Source organism: Populus trichocarpa, chromosome 6 (genome assembly GCF_000002775.5).
Source record: "Populus trichocarpa isolate Nisqually-1 chromosome 6, P.trichocarpa_v4.1, whole genome shotgun sequence".
Taxonomy (NCBI): domain Eukaryota; kingdom Viridiplantae; phylum Streptophyta; class Magnoliopsida; order Malpighiales; family Salicaceae; genus Populus; species Populus trichocarpa.
In genome coordinates, this window is record NC_037290.2 from 16264240 (window position 1) to 16285224 (window position 20985).

The window sequence follows — 20985 nt, forward strand, 5'->3', positions numbered from 1 at the left end:
CCTTTCTAGGTTTATGTGTCGCGTGGGGTCCAAGATTTATCCAAAATGACACTTGTCGAGCACCCAATAAAGGAAGAGGTTTTGGTCCTCCTTGTTGACTAACTATATCAAGTGGAGAAGAAGATCTAATTAATGCTCACTTCAATTTTGATTGGTTGACATCCTTCTTCGATTATTAAACTTAAAAATAGTTTTCTATTATCAAGTATAATAACCATATGCATCTTTACTTAATTGGAAGCCAATTCTTAGCATCCAAACTAGAAAGATACCTTCCCCTCTTACTCCCTTCAATTTTATTTTATATTTTTTAATTTACGTGATCACAAGATTCGCATCTTGAAAAGCCTGAAATCAAGCTCTAAATTATTTTTTTATTTTTAAAAGACTCGATTGTAGTATAAATCTTGTTGTACCTGTCTTCTTCGTTCTTTATTCTATTTTTTAAAGAAATAAAAAAGAACATGAAATTGAAAATGGATTGTTTTTATTTTTGAAACCTAGTTTTGTGATGACATTGAAGAGCATAGCATTTGCAATATATCAATAGGCCAACTTACCCAATAATTAACCTACCAAAATATAGAGATAAAGACACATGAGCAAAACCCTATTAATGTTTTCTTCCAAGGAGATCACTACATATATAGGCATCCTCATTCTTAATTCCTAGAAAACAGGAAAATCCCTTCTTCTTTTTTATCCCCACTTCAGCCCTACATTCAAAGCATCAGATTTGGAGAGTGACTTGTCAACAACCATAAAATAAAGACATTATACAAGCAATGAGAGATTTGGTGCTGAGGACCCAGAAGGAATCTCTCCATTCCTGGGCCGAATTGAGCTTATCTTCTTTGTATCCAATACTCTTCGTCGTTTTACAACAATATCTTCTGATCATCCCACGTTGTTCTAGCTAGCTCTCGCCTCCTTTCATTATATATTCAGTCTTTCCGTTATTGTTGCCAAAATCATTAATAAACAATTTCTTCTTTTTACTAGCTCTTAGTACAAAGTGGGTGTACATGTTTGCAGATTATTGGCTTTCACATTATTTTTGTTTCCCTCTCTCACTTCAAATCCAATCCCCATAGGCAGAGACAGCTTGTGTGAGTGCGTTTTTCAACTTCTTAAGTACACTTGTTTATTCAACGCAACTCCGCTTAGTATTTGGATCACATGGGAGAGCATAAGTTGGGACAACTTTGTATTAAGATTTGGAGATGGAAACGGACAAGAATCTTGAGCTTTGATCTTGGAATGGATCTGTCTGTCTCGGAATTTATTTCAATGACGTGTGTGTGCATGATTGATTTATACCATAATTTCAAGTTACTTGACCCTCTTGGGTTTTTCACGCCATGAAAAAATGGGGTCCTTCTAAGCTTGTTACCCTAGCTATCACAAATCTTTTAGGGCTTGAACTGCTCCCCGGCAAAAGATTTTGGGGAGATTCAGAACTTGAGTTTCCCTATTAATTAAGTGCGCAATGAATCAGATACACGTATATATGAGAACACTTGCACATGATCTAACACGAACCCTGTCCTCTTAAAAGGGAAGAAAGCAGGCACAGATTTGAACAAAATAACATACTATTACGGCTGTAGAGAAAAAAGAAAATAAACATTGGATTTAACATGTGTGAAATGGTGATGCGTAGGCTAGCACCCAAGTTTCCAGTGTGGCTCAAGAATGCTTGAAAAACCCCATTTTCTTTTCAGTGGTGTAAATAGACATGCTCGAAGTTGTTTTCAGGGGACAAAATGCTCGACTTCGTTGCCTGCCATCTCCTTTCTTTCTTGGTTTTTCTGTGGTAAGCACGTGAAAGTAGTACGAAGCAATCCAAACCAAAGGGAGTTCTCATTTTCAACGGGGGATGGGGACAGACAAAAACATGTCCTGACTCTAATTCCATGGCTTGATGATTGCCTCCAAGCTAATTACTTGCACGATTTAAGCCCATCCACTCAACTCCCTAATTCCTATGTTGAATTTCTAGAATGTTTAGGGCATACTTCATATATATATATATATATATATATATATATATATATAGACACACACACACACACCTTATCAAATAAATGCTTGGGGCCATGTTTAGGTAAAGATACTTGATCACAAAGCTATAGTGGGCTTTGTTTACAGAATGGAAACAAGAACTACTGCGAACTTCTACATAGTAGGGTTCATCTTTAAGGTTACTTCAAGGATCCAAGAGGTCATACATAGTCAATTTATCCTTCGAGAAGGAGCCCAAACAATATATTCCAAGGTACAGCTAAGTAAGCAGATCAAGTTAGAAAGAAATTCTTAAAAGGCCCAGTAAGAAAGATGGGCTCCTAATTGGCTGGCAATTTTTGGTAGGAGGTTTAAGAACATAAGTGGACTATTACATAAATAATTATCGATTCACTATGGTTCTTTTTATGAATATGAACATGAATGTTTGATGTGTTAATAAATTAGAGAGATCAATTAGTTAAATTATCAGTATGATTGGCGAGAGATAAAAAAAAATTATTTAAAGTATATTATGAGACAAATAGTAGGAGAGAAACTTGAAAAAAAGAAAAGAAAATAGAGTAATACTGTGTTAGAGAATAATATAAATCATATCCTGAAATCTCACATAAAAGCTTAAACTTTTGGATTGAGATGATTATTTGACATGGTATCAGAGCCTTGATAATCAAGTGATCACGAGTTCGAATCTCATCATTCTCATTTATTTGATAAAAATTAAGCACAAGGTAAAATGAGTCTGTGCAAGTTTCAAGCCCAAAGGGCTTTCACTTGAGGGTGTGTGTTAGAGAGAATAATATAAATCATATCTTAGGACCTCACCTAACAGCTTAAGCTTTTAGGTTGAGATGGTTCTTTGACATGGTATTAGAGCCTTGATGACCAAGTAGTCACGAGTTTGAATCTCACAATCTTTATTTTTTTTATAAAAATTAAGTACAATGTAAAATGGATCTGTGAGCCCAAAAGGCTTTCACTTGAAAGGGTGTGTTAGAAAATAATATAAATTATATAATACGACCTCACCTAACAGCTTAAGCTATTGGGTTGAGATTATTATTTGACATACTGCTTTAAGGTAATTATCATCCCCTTTAATAATTCACATTTCCTAAAAAATGCATTAAAATAAGTTAAATTTATGAAGGGTAGATTTTAACCCATTTATGGAACACAACCTTATATTGTGCTTGGAATGGGTATAAAAACCTTAGATTTTATTTTTCTTAAATTTAAAAATGTTTGGTGACATAAAAAGAGAAGGGGGACTTTTTAAGGGAGGTTAGATTTTACGACAAAAAAAATAAAGGGTTAGGTGGATTTAAATAATATAGGTCAATTATTACATGAGTAATTATTATTTAAAAGTTGATTTTTAAATGCTAATGAAAAGAGAGAGAAAATAATTATTAATCATGATTAGTAAGAGAAAATAAATAAAAAATTGGAGTGTATTTTGATATAAGAAAGAAAAAACCTATATATAGTCTTAAGTTTTATTAGTAACTAAACATAACTTTACTTCAAAAAAACTTAATTAATTAATTGTTTCTAATTCTTAAGATTTTAAAATAATGATAATTTATGCAATATTATTATGACTGATTATATGATCATATTTTTATAAAAACAAATAAAAATCGGCCTATTTTTCACATATTGTAATGAGTTTTCTTAAGAATTGTCGTCTTGCCACAGATTCCAACTCATTTTTGTACGACAACTACAAATTGGTGGGCCGGTTATAGTTAACATGTTGGGCCGTGGCTGAGCCCAGGTTTTGGCTGCTTGAAGACTATCAAGTAGAAAATAGCAGCTTAGATTCTGACCACAAACACACCACCTCCTGGTGGCAAATTTGTTACTTCTATCTGATGCTGATCAGCAGCATCCTCAGCCAATCAAAATCCTTCGCGTGTCACTGCTACAAACTAAGACTGGGAAAGTGTGATTCTACCAAATCTGTTCTGCTGAATTACTACACCAGATGAGAATTCGCTGTCTCTGATTATAGAGGAGAGAGATGTTGAACCCTTTTCTCTCTTTAGCTCAGAAAACCCAGCAATCACTTTTGTTTAAGGTGCAAGCAAATCTTCATAATCTGATCATTCACATTCTCAGTATGAACATGGGCAATGGTTGTTTGAGCTAATTATTGTATTTCTTTCTGTCTAGACCGATGCCGTTTCAGATTCCTGTGGATTATCTTCAAAGCAGAATGCTTTTCTCAGAGGACAGTTTCAATTTCATAGCCGACACTTTCTTCACTTCAAGTTGAACCGTGGTCGGATGAAATGTACTGGTAAACAATATATTCTTCTCTTCTCTTCTCTCATATATTTTACTCTTGATCATGTTATAGTTGTTCTCTTCGGTTTCTTGGCAGCTCAAGTGACTTTTCATAGTGTACTGTTAAATGTGTAGGAAGAAAAGTGTTCAATGCATGACAGCAAAACATTCATACATGGCTTATCTCTGCATATTACGATGTGGGCAATTAGAGAGAACATAGTGTTTTAATGAAATATTCCTTGCTCTGCTAAGAGATGAGCGACGAGTAGTCTTGAGATTTCAATTTGATAGAGCATGGTATGGAGGTGTTCTTAACAAAAGCTCTTCTATGCATAAGCACAAGATGCGTTTCGTTCTTGCCTCTCTTTCCTCTTTTTATTGGAATTAAACCAAACTGTAGTTAAATGATGAACCTGATTGAATGCAACAGTTAATTTAGACAGTGGTTGTTGTGTGGTTTACAGGAGTTGTGGTTTCGCCGAGTTGTGTGCTCCCATTGACTGAAGAGAATGTGGAGAAGGTTTTAGATGAGGTACGGCCTGGCTTAATGCGTGATGGAGGCAATGTGGCTTTGCATGAGATAGATGGTCTTGTTGTGGTTTTAAAGCTGCAAGGAGCATGTGGATCATGTCCAAGCTCAAGTATGACGTTAAAGATGGGAATTGAGACTAAGCTGCGGGATAAAATACCCGAAATCATGGATGTAGAGCAGATCATGGACACTGAAACTGGATTGGAGCTAAATGAGGAAAATGTCGAAAAGGTTAGGCTAGTAGTATGTCTATAGCTATTTGGGAACCGAGGGAAAATGAACTACTAGAATTGTGAAGGTTGCTGCATTATAACGGTAGATGTAGAAGATAGTTTTTACATGAATCATCCCGAAACCCTGCCTTTTATGTCTGTCAGTAGATAACTCTCACATCAAAGTTTCCAGTGATCTGTCTACAGCTCTGTATGGTGTCAAATGCTGGGTTCTAGTTTCTATAAGATGTTCCGTATCATTGACAATCTAGAACTGACCTTAACATCTCTTGTATTTTCCATGTGATTAGATACTGCAAGAGATAGGGTGGAGATTGAATTTTTCGCAAACTCTTTCCAGGATGGATTACATCATTTCTTATGAGGAACTTTGCCAGTTCTATTTTTTTGTTTATTTATCTGCATCGCTCGTTTGAATGTTGATTCACAGGGATGTTCATCTTATGATTTCCCCGTAACTACAAAGAGCTATTTATTTTATTTGTGAAGAAAGGAACAGGGCATTCCAATCAGCAAGCACTCAAGTTAGTTTAATCCTCCTTTTCAGGCCCTTGCTGAGATTAGACCATACCTTGCTGGGACAGGAGGTGGAGTGCTTGAACTTGTTCAAATCAATGATTATGTTGTCAAGGTTCGGCTTAGTGGTCCTGCAGCTGGTGTTATGACTGTTCGTGTTGCCTTAACTCAGAAGTTGAGAGAAACGATACCTGCCATTGCAGCTGTCCAACTGATAGATTGATAAAGAAATCTTCACAAACATCATCTACCATCTACAGCAAAGGAAAAATAGAATGTACAGAGCATGGGATTTATCTTCTTCACAGCAAGGAGCAGAACTGTAAGATCAATTTTTACGGGAGAAATATTGGTTTCTTGACAGGAACTGATTCAAGCCTCATCTGATATACCTAAGCAGATTAGAGCAGTGCTCGTGAACTGATTTTAGTATCTGTTTTTTTTTTTTTTTTTTTGGGAGTTAGATAATCAAATGTTAATCATAAAATCATACTGGGTTTAACTTTTGGATGCTGTGCTCGTTCATTCTAATATGAACTGTTTCAACTGCTTCAGTTAATGATGATAATTTTTTTTTTTTTAATATAGATAATAGATAGGATTAATTTCTTTAGATCAAATAATTAATAAAAAAAAATCAAAGCAACTTAAGAATTGTAGTTTCCAAAAATCTCCTGGGCTGATGATAAAAAAAAAAAACCCACGACCCATCTTCTCTTTTTCACTCTCATTTCTCAAGCCTCCATCTTGTAAGATCAACATGAGATTGATCTCGGTCTCTTCTTAACAATCACGAAAACTTTTTTCTCATTCTTTCGACCAGAATGAAGGATGCTTGGGAACGGTGAATAGGATGTCATAGAAAAATCCTTTCCTTTTTATTATTTTAGCAGAGCCCAGGTATTTGGCTCTCTCAACTCTCAAGCACAAGCCTTTAGATTTATTCATAAATAAGTCCGAAAGAGCGTACCTGCACTTGGACATCATTCAGCAAAGTTACAGCTCTCAAATCCCAAAAACAAGACAGTTGACGAGAATTATACACCTTGAAAAAGAAGCAACGCAGAAAACCTCAAATCCAACAAAATACAGTCATAGTCTTCATTAAGTTTTAGAAAAAAGAAAACATCAGACGGTTGTAGACCGAAACTGATCAAAATCATCAAACTCAACACGCCAATATTTACCCTCAAGCTTTTATTGTTCTAGTTCCAAGCTAAATACCGGCACCACCACAGATTGAAAAAAAATAAAAAGGGCTTAAACTATGACGAGACAGCAACTCTCCAGAACTATGACAAGTTGGGAATTCTTAATACTTATAGTCCTTGACGTGGAGGCTCTCTGAAGCACCCTCGCCAGGAGCAGCATCACCCTGGTAAGTACCAAGAGTAGCCTCTGAGTTAGCTTTGCACCTGCAAAGGAATGCTGCACGAGCCTTCTCCACATTCTCGGTCTTGCCAGCCCAGGCCTTAAGGGTACTCTGCTGAAGGGCACGTCCAAAGGAAAAGGAAAGAGACCATGGCTTCTTCGTTTTTAGTTTGTTAATGGCATTGAGGTTGCGTGTCGCCTCCTCCTCACTCTGTCCACCAGACAAGAATACGATAGCAGGAACTGCAGCAGGCACAGTGCGTTGAAGGGCACGGACAGTGAACTTGGCAATCACCTCGTTTGCAACCTTTGGTGCATCCGATCCAGGAGTCACCATGTTGGGTTTCAAAAGAGTGCCCTCAAGCATGACATGGTGGTCATTGAGAGCTTTGTAGCATGCAGCGAGAACCCGCTCAGTTACAGCAGCACACTTCTCAATACTATGAGACCCGTCAATCAAGATTTCAGGCTCCACAATGGGGACCAAGCCATTCTCCTGGCAGATGGCAGCGTATCTGGCTAAACCATAGGCATTCTCATGGATGGCCAACTCAGATGGCTCAGTGAGACCAATCTTTAGCACAGCGCGCCATTTGGCAAAACGTGCACCAGCTTCATAGTACTTTGCACAGCGTTGACCAAGGCCATCAAGACCCTGAGTTGTGGTCTCACCATTAGTGCCAGGAAGCTCAACAGTACCCTTGTCAACCTTGATACCAGGTAGAACACCACCTTTCTTCAAGACATCAACAAAGGGCTTGCCTGCACAAAATAATAACATTCAAAAAACAAAAGGTAAAAAAAAACCATTATAAAACAAGAGCATAGAAAAAAATCAAATTGTTTTAGAATAAATTAATTACTAGCCATTTCTTTTAGCAAGAACAGTCAACAGAAAAGAAAAACACAACAAAAATTGCAAGAACCAAGTTGATGATCATGATACCTGACGCAGTCTTTTGGTAGAGAGTTTCCTCATAGAAAATGACTCCACTGAGGTGTTGGAGGGCACCAGGAGTGCAGAAAAGGAGCTCACGAAGGGCACGCCTGTTTTCCTCAACATTCTCAACATTAATACTGGATAGACGCTTGCCAATTGTGCCAGTTGACTCATCAGCAGCAAGGATACCCTTTCCAGGGGTGCCAATGTAGGCAGCATTCTTAACAAGCTCATCTGCAAAACAAATTAAAAAATATATATCATTTTCAATTCATGCATATGATGCCCAGGAACTGAAACCAATTACAAGTCACCATGTACAAGAAGAAGACCCACGCAAGATTTGGCAGGAATATTTTCAAGAGTGTAAAACTGAGTAGTTCTTAATCAATTTAAGCATAAGCATACAAACAAGAACAGGAACTGGAAATCGGATCTAAATTTACATTAGAGACCAGTGATAGAAATACAGATTTTAAAAAATTTAAACTAACTCTTAATGCTTTCATGCTTAACTAAGTTTGAACATCAACTATTAAGATTTTTTTTATAAAAAAAACTACTAAACATTAAATCAGATCTGATCAATTGTCGAGGAAAACGATAAAGAGAGCATAAGACGGATAGAACTAACCGCAGTACTGAGTTGAAAGAAAGAAGGCTAATTTAATTTGATCAAGAAAAGAGAATTAAACTAAGAGATCTCATAAGAAACAGAACAAAACAGTCACTGTTACTACAAACAAAAAACACTTGATTGGTTTTGTCACAGAGCAAGACAAAGCTCGGACAAGGAAAAGAGGATCACCAGCGTATTTGTTCTTGAAGCAAGACATTTTATGATCAGAGGTGGAGAGTTGGAGTGGGATTAATGAAAAAGATAGATGCGAGCAGAGTAGGAAAGAGGTTGTCGTTAGGGTTTATATATGAAATGAGGAGGTGGGGCAAACGACATTGTCGCTAACGGAAGGCTTTTTCCTCACGAACTGCCGTCTGATTTCACGCCCTTATCTTTTCTCCTTCTCTTTACTCTTTTGTCCTCCTCTTAAATAGTGCAATGTATTCTTTTGAGAGGAGGCACATTCCTCCGCGTTCCTCTTTAAGAAGAAAGAATTGAAAAGAACATATTCATCCCTCAACTACAGCTCGATTCTTGTTTAGGTCCCTGATTTAGTCATACATCTATTGATCACTCTTAATTAACCCTTTCCGTCGATATTTTGCCAAGAAAGAGTGCTTAATTGAGGATTTGTTTTCTTTCGATACAGAGTTGGGGATCACGTGAGAGATGGGGGACAGGCATGTCATTCGCCCATTTTACCGTCCTGGATCGTGAGCAAATGGGGTTTTAAGTATTTATTTATTTATTTATTTGCAGGTGGGCCCGAGGGAAGAAGGTTTGACTTGTCAGCTTCAAGCGTTGGAATTGACGGAAGGGTGGAATAGGAAAATAAAAATACAAGTAGTATTGTAAGGGAGTTTCGAAAAACCAGGTGCCCTGGAAAACGGGGATAAGAAGAAGAAAGGAAAGGGGGCTGTCGACTTGGTTGAAAAGATCAGGGCAAAAAGATGATGAGGGTACGGAGAAAATCGAGCTCGTTTTTGTTTTTTTGTCGGTAATTATTTTTAAAAATATTTTTAATTTAGAGATATATTAAAATAATATTTTTTATTTTTTAAAATTTATTTTTAATGTAGAAAATTAAAATAATATAAATAAAAAAATAAATTTAAATAAAAAAATAATTTTTTACAAACCTCCTTTCCAGAGCAAACAGGACAAGCAGGAGGATTGAATGCTGGGACTTAAAAACCGAGAGCGCCGCCACCAATACCTGCGGGTTAGGTTTGCGGTTTTGATATAAAAAAAAAAGGGAGTTTCCACCAACTTTTCCATAACCACAGTCTTTAACGTGATTTCCGTGAATTGGATATAATAATTCATTGTTTTCTTTTTTTTGTTTAGTAGGATGGATTAAAAAAGAAATATATTAATGTTATTTAGCAGTATAAGGAAAATAAATCATCTCATATATCACATATTCTTTAATTTCTTATAAGAAAAAAGGCATAGATTTTTATTTTAAAATTAATTAAAACTTAAGCTTGGGGAGACAGCATATTGTATATAAAAGTCAAAAACTTATAAACCTAAGACAACATAAAGTCAAATTTAAATATATATATATATATATATAATAAATTCAAATTGAATCTTTAATTTCTTATTTTTTATCTATATTTGGGGTATATATGAGTAATTATCATCTTCTCTTTTTTTTGTTTATAGAAAAAAAAGAAAAAAAGATCCATGCATCTCCCGAAACTCAAGAACCTGTCTTGGTATTCCTCATGGCTGAGCAATAAAGGGACGCTCCAACTTTTGGAAATCATAAATCATACTTGGATTGTTAGATATTTTTACAAAAGGGAGAATTGTGTTCCATTTGGGCGGGACTCGTATATAACAAGAATAAAGACAGATGCAACTTGTATATAAGATGGCGACCTACGCGTTTTAGTTAAATTTAAATTTTTTAATATTTTTTTGACGTTTTAAGCTACTAATTTAAAAAATAATTTTAAAAATAATAAAAAAATATATATATATATTATGTTGATATATTTCCAAATAAAAAATATTTTAAAAAATAACCGCAACTACACTTTTAAATACCCTTAATATTTTAAGTTTTTTTTTTTTTATGTATAATCCCTGATACATGTACATCCAATGCAAAGGAGAACAATTGTACATCTTTCCAACACAAACAACTTTCAAACAATCATATATTTTTTTTATTTAGCATACTATTTTTGTATTAGTGTTGTTGTAATTATCTACTCATATTTGTTTAACATTTTAAGAAATTTTGTTTTGTTGAAAATATAATTTACTAAAAAGTTTGTTGATGATGTATAAATTATAATGGATTTATTAGTAAAAAGAAAACTTGATTTAGTAACTTTCAATTTGTAGACTATTAAAAAGTAATGAGATAACCAATCCTTATCTTATATTTATAAATTCTCTCTCTCTCTCTCTCAAACCAAAGGATATCTGCCAAAAAAAAAACTTTAAGATAGCATTAATTGCACCCATTATCGCACAAAAAGAAGAGAATTTTTAGGGAATATGATCCGAAGTTCAAGATAACACATTTAGCATATGTTTACAATTATGATAAATAATACTTTTTAAAATAATTTTTTATTTAAAAATATATTAAGATATTTTTTTTATTTTTTTATTTTTATATCAGCACAACCAAATCATTAGAAAATACTAAAAAACATTTAATATTTTTTACACCAAAATAACTCAAAAGGAGAAGCAAAAGCTTTTTAATATACCCCTTGTACCAATTAACAAAAGTTGTAAATAATTATAACATTTTTATAAGAATTTATTAAACTATACATAAAAAAACTTAGAGTGAAAACATTATTTATATGAATAGCAAACCATCTTGTTTTATCATTTGTATTTTTTTTTATTTTAATTGAGTCTTATAAACCTTTATTTACTATTTCAATTCTCTCTCTCTCTCTCTTTTCATATGCATCCTTTTTTTTATCAGGTCATTCAATTCTTTTTTTTTCATTTGCATCTTTTTTTTTTTATTAGATCCTTTTACTTCTCATTTAACAATAGTAGTTTGGTTTTGCAAAATTAATCATCAATAAACCATGAAATAGTGTTTGGAGTTATAAACACCAGAGACAATGCGAAATGGAAGAAAAATATGATGGAAATGCAACATAGAAAATAGACAAAATCCATTATGGGTTGTAATATGTTCTTTTTTGTATTTTTATTTTATTTTATTGTCTCTTAACTTTTTTATTCTCAATTTAATCCTTTCATATTAAGTTAACTTGAGATTATATTTGGTGTTTTATTTTGGTCGGTTTTATATAGGGCTTTTAAGATATTAAAAATAGTTTTTCAACATTGAGTTAATGCTCAATTTGACAAAATAAAATTTAATTTTATTAATTTGAACCAATCAAGATTTTAGGGATCTAATTTCAAACTGAAACAAATATTCAACTTTTTCCCCAAGAAATATCATCTTTATCTTAATTTTTTGACTCAATATTTGGTTGGAATCTATAAGTTTTTTTGTCATTTATTACATATATAATTATCGATTTAAATTATTGAACGCACATATAAACTTTTTATTAGCACATATAATTAGCTACTCGTTTAAAAAGAAAAACATAAGGAAAATAAGTAGTCATGTTACCAAAATGCTAAACCAAAATTTGATTCCATGACTCAACATTTTTATTTGTCTTATGATACAATACAGTTTTCTTTTATCATACTTGTTATACAATATAGCATTTTTAACATTGTAGGTTAATAAAAATGCCAAAGTGTTCCTCACGTTTTAGATAAATTTTTTTTAAGTTCAAGAATTTTTGATCTGACCCTATAATGTAGCATGAGAGGTAACCTAGTATATAACTATTAAAAGAAAATAAAATACATAGGTATATCGCTGTAGCCATTTTTCCTGTAGTATAAGACTCATAAGCACAATGATTATAATAATGAATCCACATTTTTTTTGGTTGGTCAAGTTTTGTTTTTGATTTCATCCTTTTTTTCATATTTGTTTGATTCATTATCGGACCTCATTGTTTACTTCAACTAGTTTCACATAGGATTCTCACAATATTGGGAAACAATTAGGCACGCGATTGATGCTCAATTTAGGAAAACACAATTTTGGTTTCATTGATTTGAATGATTTGAAACATTTAAATCTTTAAGGATGAAATCAAAACTTGCCAACTCAAAGACTAATATGAAAGAAAAAAAGGGAAATTGGGAAAAGTTGTTGTCATGCGCCAACGCGTGTGAGAAGCTAATGTACTTGGGCAGCGCATGAGGTGGTCTATGACATCCGATTCCACCCTTTCTTAGTGTCATCCAAATCATCTCGTTGCGGTCTACCTCTACATGCAGCTCGTGTTGATGGAGGGGTTTAGTTTGGCTTTGATGGACCATCATTCTTTTCTTTATTTTCCTCTCTCTTTTCTCTTTTCTCTTTTCTTTATCCTCATCTCAATTTCCATGCCTAAAACCCTCCAAAAACCAAAATGGGATGCCAATTTTTCTTGGATGTCAAATGTGGTCCTCATTTTTTTCTGCCATTTTTTGTAGGTTTTTTATTTTTATTTTCATCCCTTAATATTGAGCTTGTTAGGAATTGATCTTCATTTTTTTTCTTTTATGGGGGTAATCCCGGTCTCATGACTCCGTTAATAGGTTTGTCTAATTGACTTGACCTGAGTTTGCTCGTATTTTTTTGTTTTTTAAATAGATTTTTTGTTTCTGATTTCATCCTCCAACATTGAGTTGGTTGGAAATTGAACTTCATGTTTTTTTATTTTCCATCTATAAGGTAATCTCGATCTCATGACCCGGGTAACAGGTTTGAAAGGTTTGTCTAGGTTAACTTAGGTTTTTTAGTCCCTTTTAAAGATTTTTTTTTCAATTTTATCCTTTAACACTAGGTTGGTTGGGATTCATGATTTTTCTTTTATCTTTTTTCTGTGGGGTTGTCTTGGTCTCATGACCTAAGTCACGAGTTTAGCGGGTTAGCCCGAATTGTCTCAGGTCTTTTTTCTTAAATTTTTTTTTTTTGCAATTTTATCCTTCAACATTGAGTTGTTTGAAAATTGAGTTTTGTAATTTCTTTTAGTTTGCTTTCTTTGGGGTTATCCGTTCTCATGATCTTTGTTATGAGTTTGTAGGGTTAACTTGAGTTTTTTTTTTTTAAAAAAAAAATTGAATATATTTTTCAATTTCATCCTTTAGTATTAGGTTGGTTGGGATTTGTGCTTTATATTTTTTTTAATTTGCTTTATATGGAGTTATTTTATTTTCATAATCCATGTTGTGTGTTTGGCGGGATAACCAGATTTGTTTGATTCTTTTTTTTTTGCCTTTTTTTTTTAAAAATTTAATGTTTTTTTAGTCATTCTATGTGGTTATCTTGTTCTCATGACTTATGACACAAGTTCAGCGGTTAACTCAGGTTGACTTAAGCCACTCTTTTTAATCATTTTAATTTTTTTTTTCAGTTTTATCCTCCGACATTGGTTATTTAAGAATTGAGCTTCATGATTTATTTTTTTGATTTGTTTGGGTTATCACGGTCTCATAATCCGGGTTGTAAATTTTATAGCTGAACCAGGGTTACCCCGGGTTAATCTAGTATGTTGCCATCTCAATTTTGTTTTATATAAAAAAGATGTCATCCATAATATCACTAGCTTAGTATTTAAAGAAGGAATAGTATAAAATGCATCATATTTTTATTTCATGATTAAATTATTTTTTTTACTAGGAAACACTTTAGCAATGCAATTGGTTTTTTTATATATATATTTTTTAAAAATTAATCTAACAAGTGATATAGGACGAACCACAAATCTAGTTTATTAGTAGACTGATAAATGGTGAGATATATGCATTCTAAGAAGAAGGACAATAATGTAATTTGCAGATGCGAGGACTGATATTCACTTGTTTTGGCGCTCATGAATTCATGCGAACTTTGGGTTATCTTCCATTAATTTAATGAGCCTCCAAGAACTAGAGTGGTGACAAAATCTTGGACCTTCAAGTTTTTATAATACAAGGATAAATGGAGAAGGAACTATAATATTATATTATATTATATTATATACTACAAGTGAAGACCTAATTAATGTATCTATTAATAAACAGAAAGAAGAAAGAAATCCACCGCACTCCTTTGACAATGAAATCAATTTAATATATGGTATAATAAGCTAATTAACAAAAGCAATAATAATGCTTCATTGTCCGTCTCCTGCCAAGAGTCAAATTTATAATCTTATACACTGCATCCAGCCACCTCCCACACGTGCGTCACTTAGCACTCCATAATCTCACGAAGCACGCCCGCCCTCTTTTTTATCCCTTTTTTTGCTTGACTTTTTCTTTCTACGGCTTTTTCTTCTTAGAAACTAGAGGCGACACCAGTCCCGCTGGTTAACTAGCAAGTCAGCTGCAGCTAGGGAATTATCAAATAGTTAACAATATATATATATATATATATATTCAGAACAATGAAAAATGAGAAGTCTGTGTTCCAGAATAATATGTGCGCAATAATTCTTATTTCTCACGATGGTTGGTCGACTAAAAAAATTAACAAGTGTTACTGTGTGTGTGTCACTTTGTATTATGTTTTTACCCTTTGAGGTTTATTCAGCTTTTGGTGAATATAAGATCCTCTTCTTTTTTTTTTTTCTGAAAAGTATTTTTTTTTAAAAGGTGAATTTTGAATAAATAAATTTCGAGAAAGTAAATTATTTTTTGATATTTGGTAGTGTAATGTAAAATAAGTTGGAAAACACTTTCCAGTGTTTGGTTATGTCATGGAAAATGAGCTGGAAAATAATTTATTAATGTTTTATTTTTTTTTTCAAGTTTATTAAAATAATGAGGATAAATTTTACAAATTAAAAAGTTGAATGAGAATGAAATTGAAAAAAATATATAATTTCATAAATTATCTCAAATAAAATAAATAATAATCAAAATAATAGAGATCAAATCTAAAAAATAAAAAAATTGAAAGATGAAAAAATTAAAATAATAATAATTAACATTTCATAAATTATTTCAAATAAAATAAGTAACAATCAAAAGAATGAGGACAAAATTTGATAGATAAAAAATTTCAATTAAAATAAGATAATGGAAAAGAAAATAACAATTATAAAAATAAGGACCAAAATTAATATAAAAATTAAATTCTAAGGAATGAAATTGAAAAACAAATATTCAAAACAAAATACATATAACAATCAAAAGTTTGAGGAGCAAATAATATGACATTTTTAATTTTTTCACAACTTCCAGAGAGTGTTTTCCGCCCAAAATAAAAGGAAAATATTTTTCTGGAAACCAAGCTAAATTTTCCTTTAACCGGAAAGTGTTTGTCGTTGACTGGAAAGTGTTTTTCGTTGATTAACTTTTCAATAGCAAATAAACACAAGAAATTTTAGAAAATAATTTTTTAAAAATTACTTTTGAAGAGACAAACGAGGGAAATGTCGAAAAGGTTAGACAAGAAATATATTTTGAGTTCCTCCTTATATCATGCATTTCTATGCACTTAAGATGCTTAAAGTTGCTGCTTTCCAACAGTAGATGTAGAGAGCATACATTTATGTGAATCTTCACCGAGTCCTTCTCTCTATGACCATCAGCAGAAAAGGATCAATCATAATTTCCAATGATATGGCTAGACTCTGCCAAAGGGCTGTTTCTTCCTATTGATTTTGTTTTAGAAGACGCCCTATTTTCCATTTTTTAAATGTAGGGTTGAAGAGTGGAAAATTCATTCTGTACACTAACATGTGACTGGACGTGACTGCAATTTCTTGGTCTTCTTCAGCGATCTGTTTCCAGAGAGGATGTTCAACTCGTAGAAAAAAGCATATGAAAAACACTAGACAGAATAAAATATAGAAAGGAAAGTTACCCACTTCAGTTTCAAATGAATGAACAACAGTGTGTTGTGTTTTCAGTTGAATTGATGGTTCCTTGAAGCCTGCTAGCACAAACTTTTGTGTTTTTGCTGCCAACAGCTGAGACTTTTTTCAAGTCTCCGAAGAGAAGATTGAAGATTGCTCAGGAATTAATTAAGTTCTACATCATCTTTCTGTGGCATCATGGGCAACAATTTGAATATCTGTAAATCATGCAGTAAGAAACATTGCATAATACTTTGCATTTCACAGGATTGTTTCCAAAATTACAATATTGGCCGCCAGCCTACATTGTCCTGGTCACTAACATTAAAACATCTGTATAGCCTCATACATGTACCAACAAGTTTTTCTTGTCATCAGTAGTCATCTTCATCTCTTGATCCAAAGAACCTCCTGACAACAGCCGCCACAGCACCAATAAACACAAAGAATACAAGAGTTTCAAACCCACCTCCAATGCCAACGGCAGCACTAGGACCTGGTGCAAAGAATGAAAATGGAGACCAGCCCCAGCCACCGTAGAATGGTACACCGTAGCCATACCCATATCCACCAACTAAAGGAGGGGCCACTGGTGGATTGACATATATATTGGTCCTTCACAAAAATAACCGAAACTAAATCAATAATAAGCAACATGAATAATTATAATATTTATCATTTTAGAGGGTTTAACACAAAGCTGTAATCAGAACAAAGAAGGAAAGCAGATTCCAATGACACATTCAATAGCTTTTTCTTTCTGCTTTGGTTCGTGCAAGAAATATGCCTTTACGTAGCAGCCTCACTTGATGAAACATGTAGTGTCTGGAACAGCAACGTAAGAAATTGCTTTCTTTTCTTTCTTCAGACATTCGTTTTCCTTTCCCCTTCTCCAACATACTTCACATTTTGTGCCTCTGATTCAATTCTTTCATTAATCTGTTCTATTTCTTTGGCTTTCTCTTCTCATTCTGAGCCTGTATGAAACCTTAGTTTCACAAATGGGACACAAAGAACATGACAACAACCAGCTTTTACTTAACTTCTTTATATGATAACTTTTCTTTATCCCCAAAACAGATTGCTCCAAGTTCCTTCACCTTGATATTTTCATTCTATCAGGATTTCAGCATCTTTGAGTACCAATTCATCTTTGCAGCAGGGCTGCACTTGGCTAACCCCACATCTCACAGTACTGGTTGCAAAATGCCTGGACTCTGCCCTTTTCTCTTTAATTTTTTCCTTATTTCTCTAGACTAGAGAAAGGTGTCCTGCCCTAGTTTATTTCTCTCGTATTACTGTGGCTTATTTCAGAATTACTAATCACACATTCAAGCTTTGTTCAGTAGGTTACAATATTCAAGATAATGCAACTATCTGAATACAGGCATTCATGCACCAAGAGCTTTTTACCATGACAGGAGATCAAAGGTCACTCAACCAGTTCCACAAATCACATGACTAACGAAGCATGTCCCCTAAGCTTTCTACAATGAATGTAAATTTAAAATTCATAAGTTCAAATTTGACTGGGAAACTTCAATTTGAAAGTCATAGATGATCAAGTTCAAATCCCTTTGGGATGGGGGTGGGCATCTATCAAATTCCCATTGATAAAAAAAAAAAGCTTCCTAATGTGAGCATGCAGGCCCTTCCTACGGTGCATTCACGAGTTAAAATGGTTCTGCTGGGTGGATTTATCCTATCAATCCTTGCTTTGTGCATGCAAGATGACTTCCCTTCACTGAAGTAGCAGTCTTTTTAACTCGATCGTGCAGCATTTCCAGCAATGAGCACCTCATAAAATGTTATACTTATAAAATGTCAAAGGGGTATCTGCACCAGCATTTTAGTGTCTCAATTTGTTCAAAGATGGCACATCTAATTTTTCCTTCCTTTTCTTGGTCCAATGGTGCAGTTACGAAATGAAGATAATGCTCCTCCTTTCTGAACCCATCCCAGCTCAACTCTGATTGATTTACTTCTGTTGCTTTAAACAACACCAAGAAACTAATCTAGTTGGCAAGAGTACCGATTAAGAGTTTAGACTCCAATGTTCCATGCATGCAAATCCAGACCAAAATCATGACTGAGTACGGATCTCCTAAATTATGTGATCTATGGCATCTCCTAACCAGACTGGCCAACAATTATTGAAATGAATGTCTTGAATGAGGTTGAACTGACAACAGATTTCACAGCCAAAATTAACACAAGACCACACCGAGATTTAATTCATAATTGTTGAGTTCTCTCTAGGTAACCAACATACCAATAACATCACAACAATCAAATAAAAAGGAAAACTATATATATCCAGCAGCCTTGTTTTACTTGTTAATTAATCACAGACCAAAAACAAATTATAACTGAAAAAAAGAGAGGCAAAAATTAAAGCTGTATGGATACGTTACCTCGAATTATTGTTGATTCTAGGAGCTGACCGAGGAGCTGATGACCGGAAGGCTTGACCACCAACTCTGCCACCAGACTTGGCAGCTGATGCATCACCAACAGACCCCACTGCAAGCACCCCAGCTGCTAGTGTCACCACGGCAAACTTTGCCAATTGGTCCACAGTTTTCCTGTAAGAACAAATGCCCAAAAAACAATCTTTAGCCTCTCTCGCACACACGCAAAGAGAGCATGATCGCAAATAAGGAATAAAGGAAAGTCGCTGAGATCAAACAAAACCAAGTTTAGCAGTTACCTGCTGCTGCAAGAATCTTTTTGGTCATCTCGGGAGTAGTTGCATGAGACAATGGGAACTGAGTTCAAGAAATTCGTTTTGGGTTTGTGGAGTAATGGAGTGATGAGGGCGTTGGTTAGGAAGCTCTGTTGAAATGATGCTATAGCCATGGACATGGTGTACAAGTAAGTATATGACTACTCTGGTGTCGTGTGAAATTCTTTTCGGTTCTTACTTGTGTTGTTTCCTCGCAAGGGAAGGACCATTCTTTTCTTGTGTCCAAGCTCCACATACATGGTCGCAGATTTTATCCATTTCATGATTGGGAACATGCCACGTGGTGCTATAGCAATGGCTGCTGGAGCTTCCATCGAAGTTTCCAAAAATGGCTGCCACCCCATATCTTGTTTCCAAAATATAAAAAAATATTTTATGAATTCAGACATTGGATTAATATTTTTAAGAAATTACTTTCTTTAAATTTCTGAAGTTAACGTGAAAGATGTGTTTTTAAGATTATTAGTTTGTAAATTGTCACAAATTCTCTTTTTTAATAGAATAACGAATGCAATTACCCATTCTTATTATTATTTATTTTTTGCAGAGGAACCAATTAAATACATTATAACTTATCTTTCATATATAACAATCATATGGTATGATCCTCCTAGATATATATTTTTTCAAACTCGCCTAGTGTAGCTCATATTAAAGCGTAGTTTTTTTTTTCTTTTTATTTCATCTATTCAAAAATAAATAAATAAAAACACTGGATGACTTAAACGAATCAAAATTAAAATTGAGAGTCCGTGGATAAATTTTCATTATGAACATAACAATGAATAATATTTTTTTGAAAGGATGAACAAGGTGAAAACCCATCATCTTTTAGTTTATAACGAGATGACTTGCCCACGCGTTGCCGCGAGCTTATAAAACAAATACACTTGATAATGTTATAATTGTGAACCAGCGCTAGATAAGTAATAGAAATTAAAGGTATGATGAAGCAAATATTTCATGACGGAAAAAAAAGTTGTGTTGGTGATCAAAAACTTAGAGACTGAACAAAATGATTTGTAGCAATCTACAGTGTTTTGTGAGGAAAGATACAGTGCTTTCGCCACATGATTTAGCTTTTCAGTTAATAAAAAGCAAAAAAAATTATAAAGCTAAATTCTCTACCAACTTAATATTAAAAAAAACCAACAAAGATAATTTTGGAAGGAAAAAAATCCATGAGAAAAAACGTTGCAGCAATTAACAATGTTTTGTGAGGAAAACTATAACGTTTTTCCTAATAAAATAAAATAAAAAACCATTTAGAGAAATATTGTAGCAATCCATAGTGTTTTGTGAGAAAAACTACAATGCTTTCCTCATATGATTTAGCTTTATTGTAATTATAATTCTTAACCAACTCATTATTAAAAAAAAATTGACAAAGATAATTTTGAAAAAAATCATAAAAAAATCACATGGGAAAACACTGCAACAATTCACGATGTTTTAAAGAAAAAAAATAACAAAGCTAAATTCTTAATCAGCTCAATATTAAAAAAAAAAATCGACAGAGACAATTTTAGAAAAAAAAATAACAAAACAAACACCAAAAAAAGAAAAAAAATCATGTTGGAAACACCGTAGTAATTCACAGTGTTTTATGATGAAAGCTACAGTGGTTCCCCACATGATTTAGCCTTATTTGTAATGACTTGTAATTGTAATTCACAAACAACTCAATATTAAAAAAATAAAATTGAAAAAGATAATTTGAAAAAAATTATAACAAAAAAAACCATGCGGAGAGACACTGTAGCAATCCACAATGTTTTATGAGTAAAGCTACAAT

The 20985-nt window shown here is 33.5% G+C and overlaps 3 protein-coding genes across 3 annotated transcripts; 1 reads left to right on the forward strand and 2 right to left on the reverse strand.

Annotated features, from left to right (window-relative positions):
• Window positions 1-3851: 3851 nt before the first annotated feature.
• On the forward strand, window positions 3852-6184 carry LOC18100475 (nifU-like protein 3, chloroplastic). Its single transcript, XM_006381717.3, has 4 exons — window positions 3852-4108; window positions 4204-4330; window positions 4785-5083; window positions 5633-6184. Exons 1-4 carry the CDS (start codon window positions 4052-4054, stop codon window positions 5822-5824), a joined length of 675 nt encoding a protein of 224 aa, XP_006381779.1. The 5' UTR covers window positions 3852-4051; the 3' UTR covers window positions 5825-6184.
• A 494-nt stretch (window positions 6185-6678) lies between these two features.
• Window positions 6679-8888, reverse strand: LOC18100476 (fructose-bisphosphate aldolase 6, cytosolic). The gene is made up of 3 exons (XM_006381718.3): window positions 8721-8888; window positions 7919-8146; window positions 6679-7734 (listed from the first exon to the last, which is right to left on the reverse strand). Exons 1-3 carry the CDS (start codon window positions 8746-8748, stop codon window positions 6914-6916), a joined length of 1077 nt encoding a protein of 358 aa, XP_006381780.1. The 5' UTR covers window positions 8749-8888; the 3' UTR covers window positions 6679-6913.
• Window positions 8889-16659: 7771 nt separating this feature from the next.
• Window positions 16660-19417, reverse strand: LOC18100477 (uncharacterized). Its single transcript, XM_006381719.3, has 3 exons — window positions 19155-19417; window positions 18859-19029; window positions 16660-17059 (listed from the first exon to the last, which is right to left on the reverse strand). The coding sequence occupies exons 1-3, from the start codon at window positions 19307-19309 to the stop codon at window positions 16819-16821; spliced, it is 567 nt and encodes a 188-aa protein (XP_006381781.2). The 5' UTR covers window positions 19310-19417; the 3' UTR covers window positions 16660-16818.
• Between the last annotated feature and the right edge of the window lie 1568 nt (window positions 19418-20985).

Bases quoted from the DNA above. Each gene is read 5' to 3' on its own strand.
- LOC18100475 (XM_006381717.3), top strand. From the start codon at position 4,052: ATGTTGAACCCTTTTCTCTCTTTAGCTCAGAAAACCCAGCAATCACTT. The intron at 4,331-4,784 runs GTAAACAATATA...TGTGGTTTACAG, and splicing joins TGGTCGGATGAAATGTACTG to GAGTTGTGGTTTCGCCGAGT. The intron at 5,084-5,632 runs GTTAGGCTAGTA...CCTCCTTTTCAG, and splicing joins ATGAGGAAAATGTCGAAAAG to GCCCTTGCTGAGATTAGACC.
- LOC18100476 (XM_006381718.3), bottom strand. From the start codon at position 8,748: ATGTCTTGCTTCAAGAACAAATACGCTG. The intron at 8,147-8,720 runs GTGATCCTCTTT...TTTGTTTTGCAG, and splicing joins CTTCAAGAACAAATACGCTG to ATGAGCTTGTTAAGAATGCT. The intron at 7,735-7,918 runs GTATCATGATCA...TATTTTGTGCAG, and splicing joins CTACCAAAAGACTGCGTCAG to GCAAGCCCTTTGTTGATGTC.
- LOC18100477 (XM_006381719.3), bottom strand. From the start codon at position 19,309: ATGTCCATGGCTATAGCATCATTTCAACAGAGCTTCCTAACCAACGCC. The intron at 19,030-19,154 runs GTAACTGCTAAA...TTGTTCTTACAG, and splicing joins AAAGATTCTTGCAGCAGCAG to GAAAACTGTGGACCAATTGG. The intron at 17,060-18,858 runs GTAACGTATCCA...ATTTTTGTGAAG, and splicing joins AGAATCAACAATAATTCGAG to GACCAATATATATGTCAATC.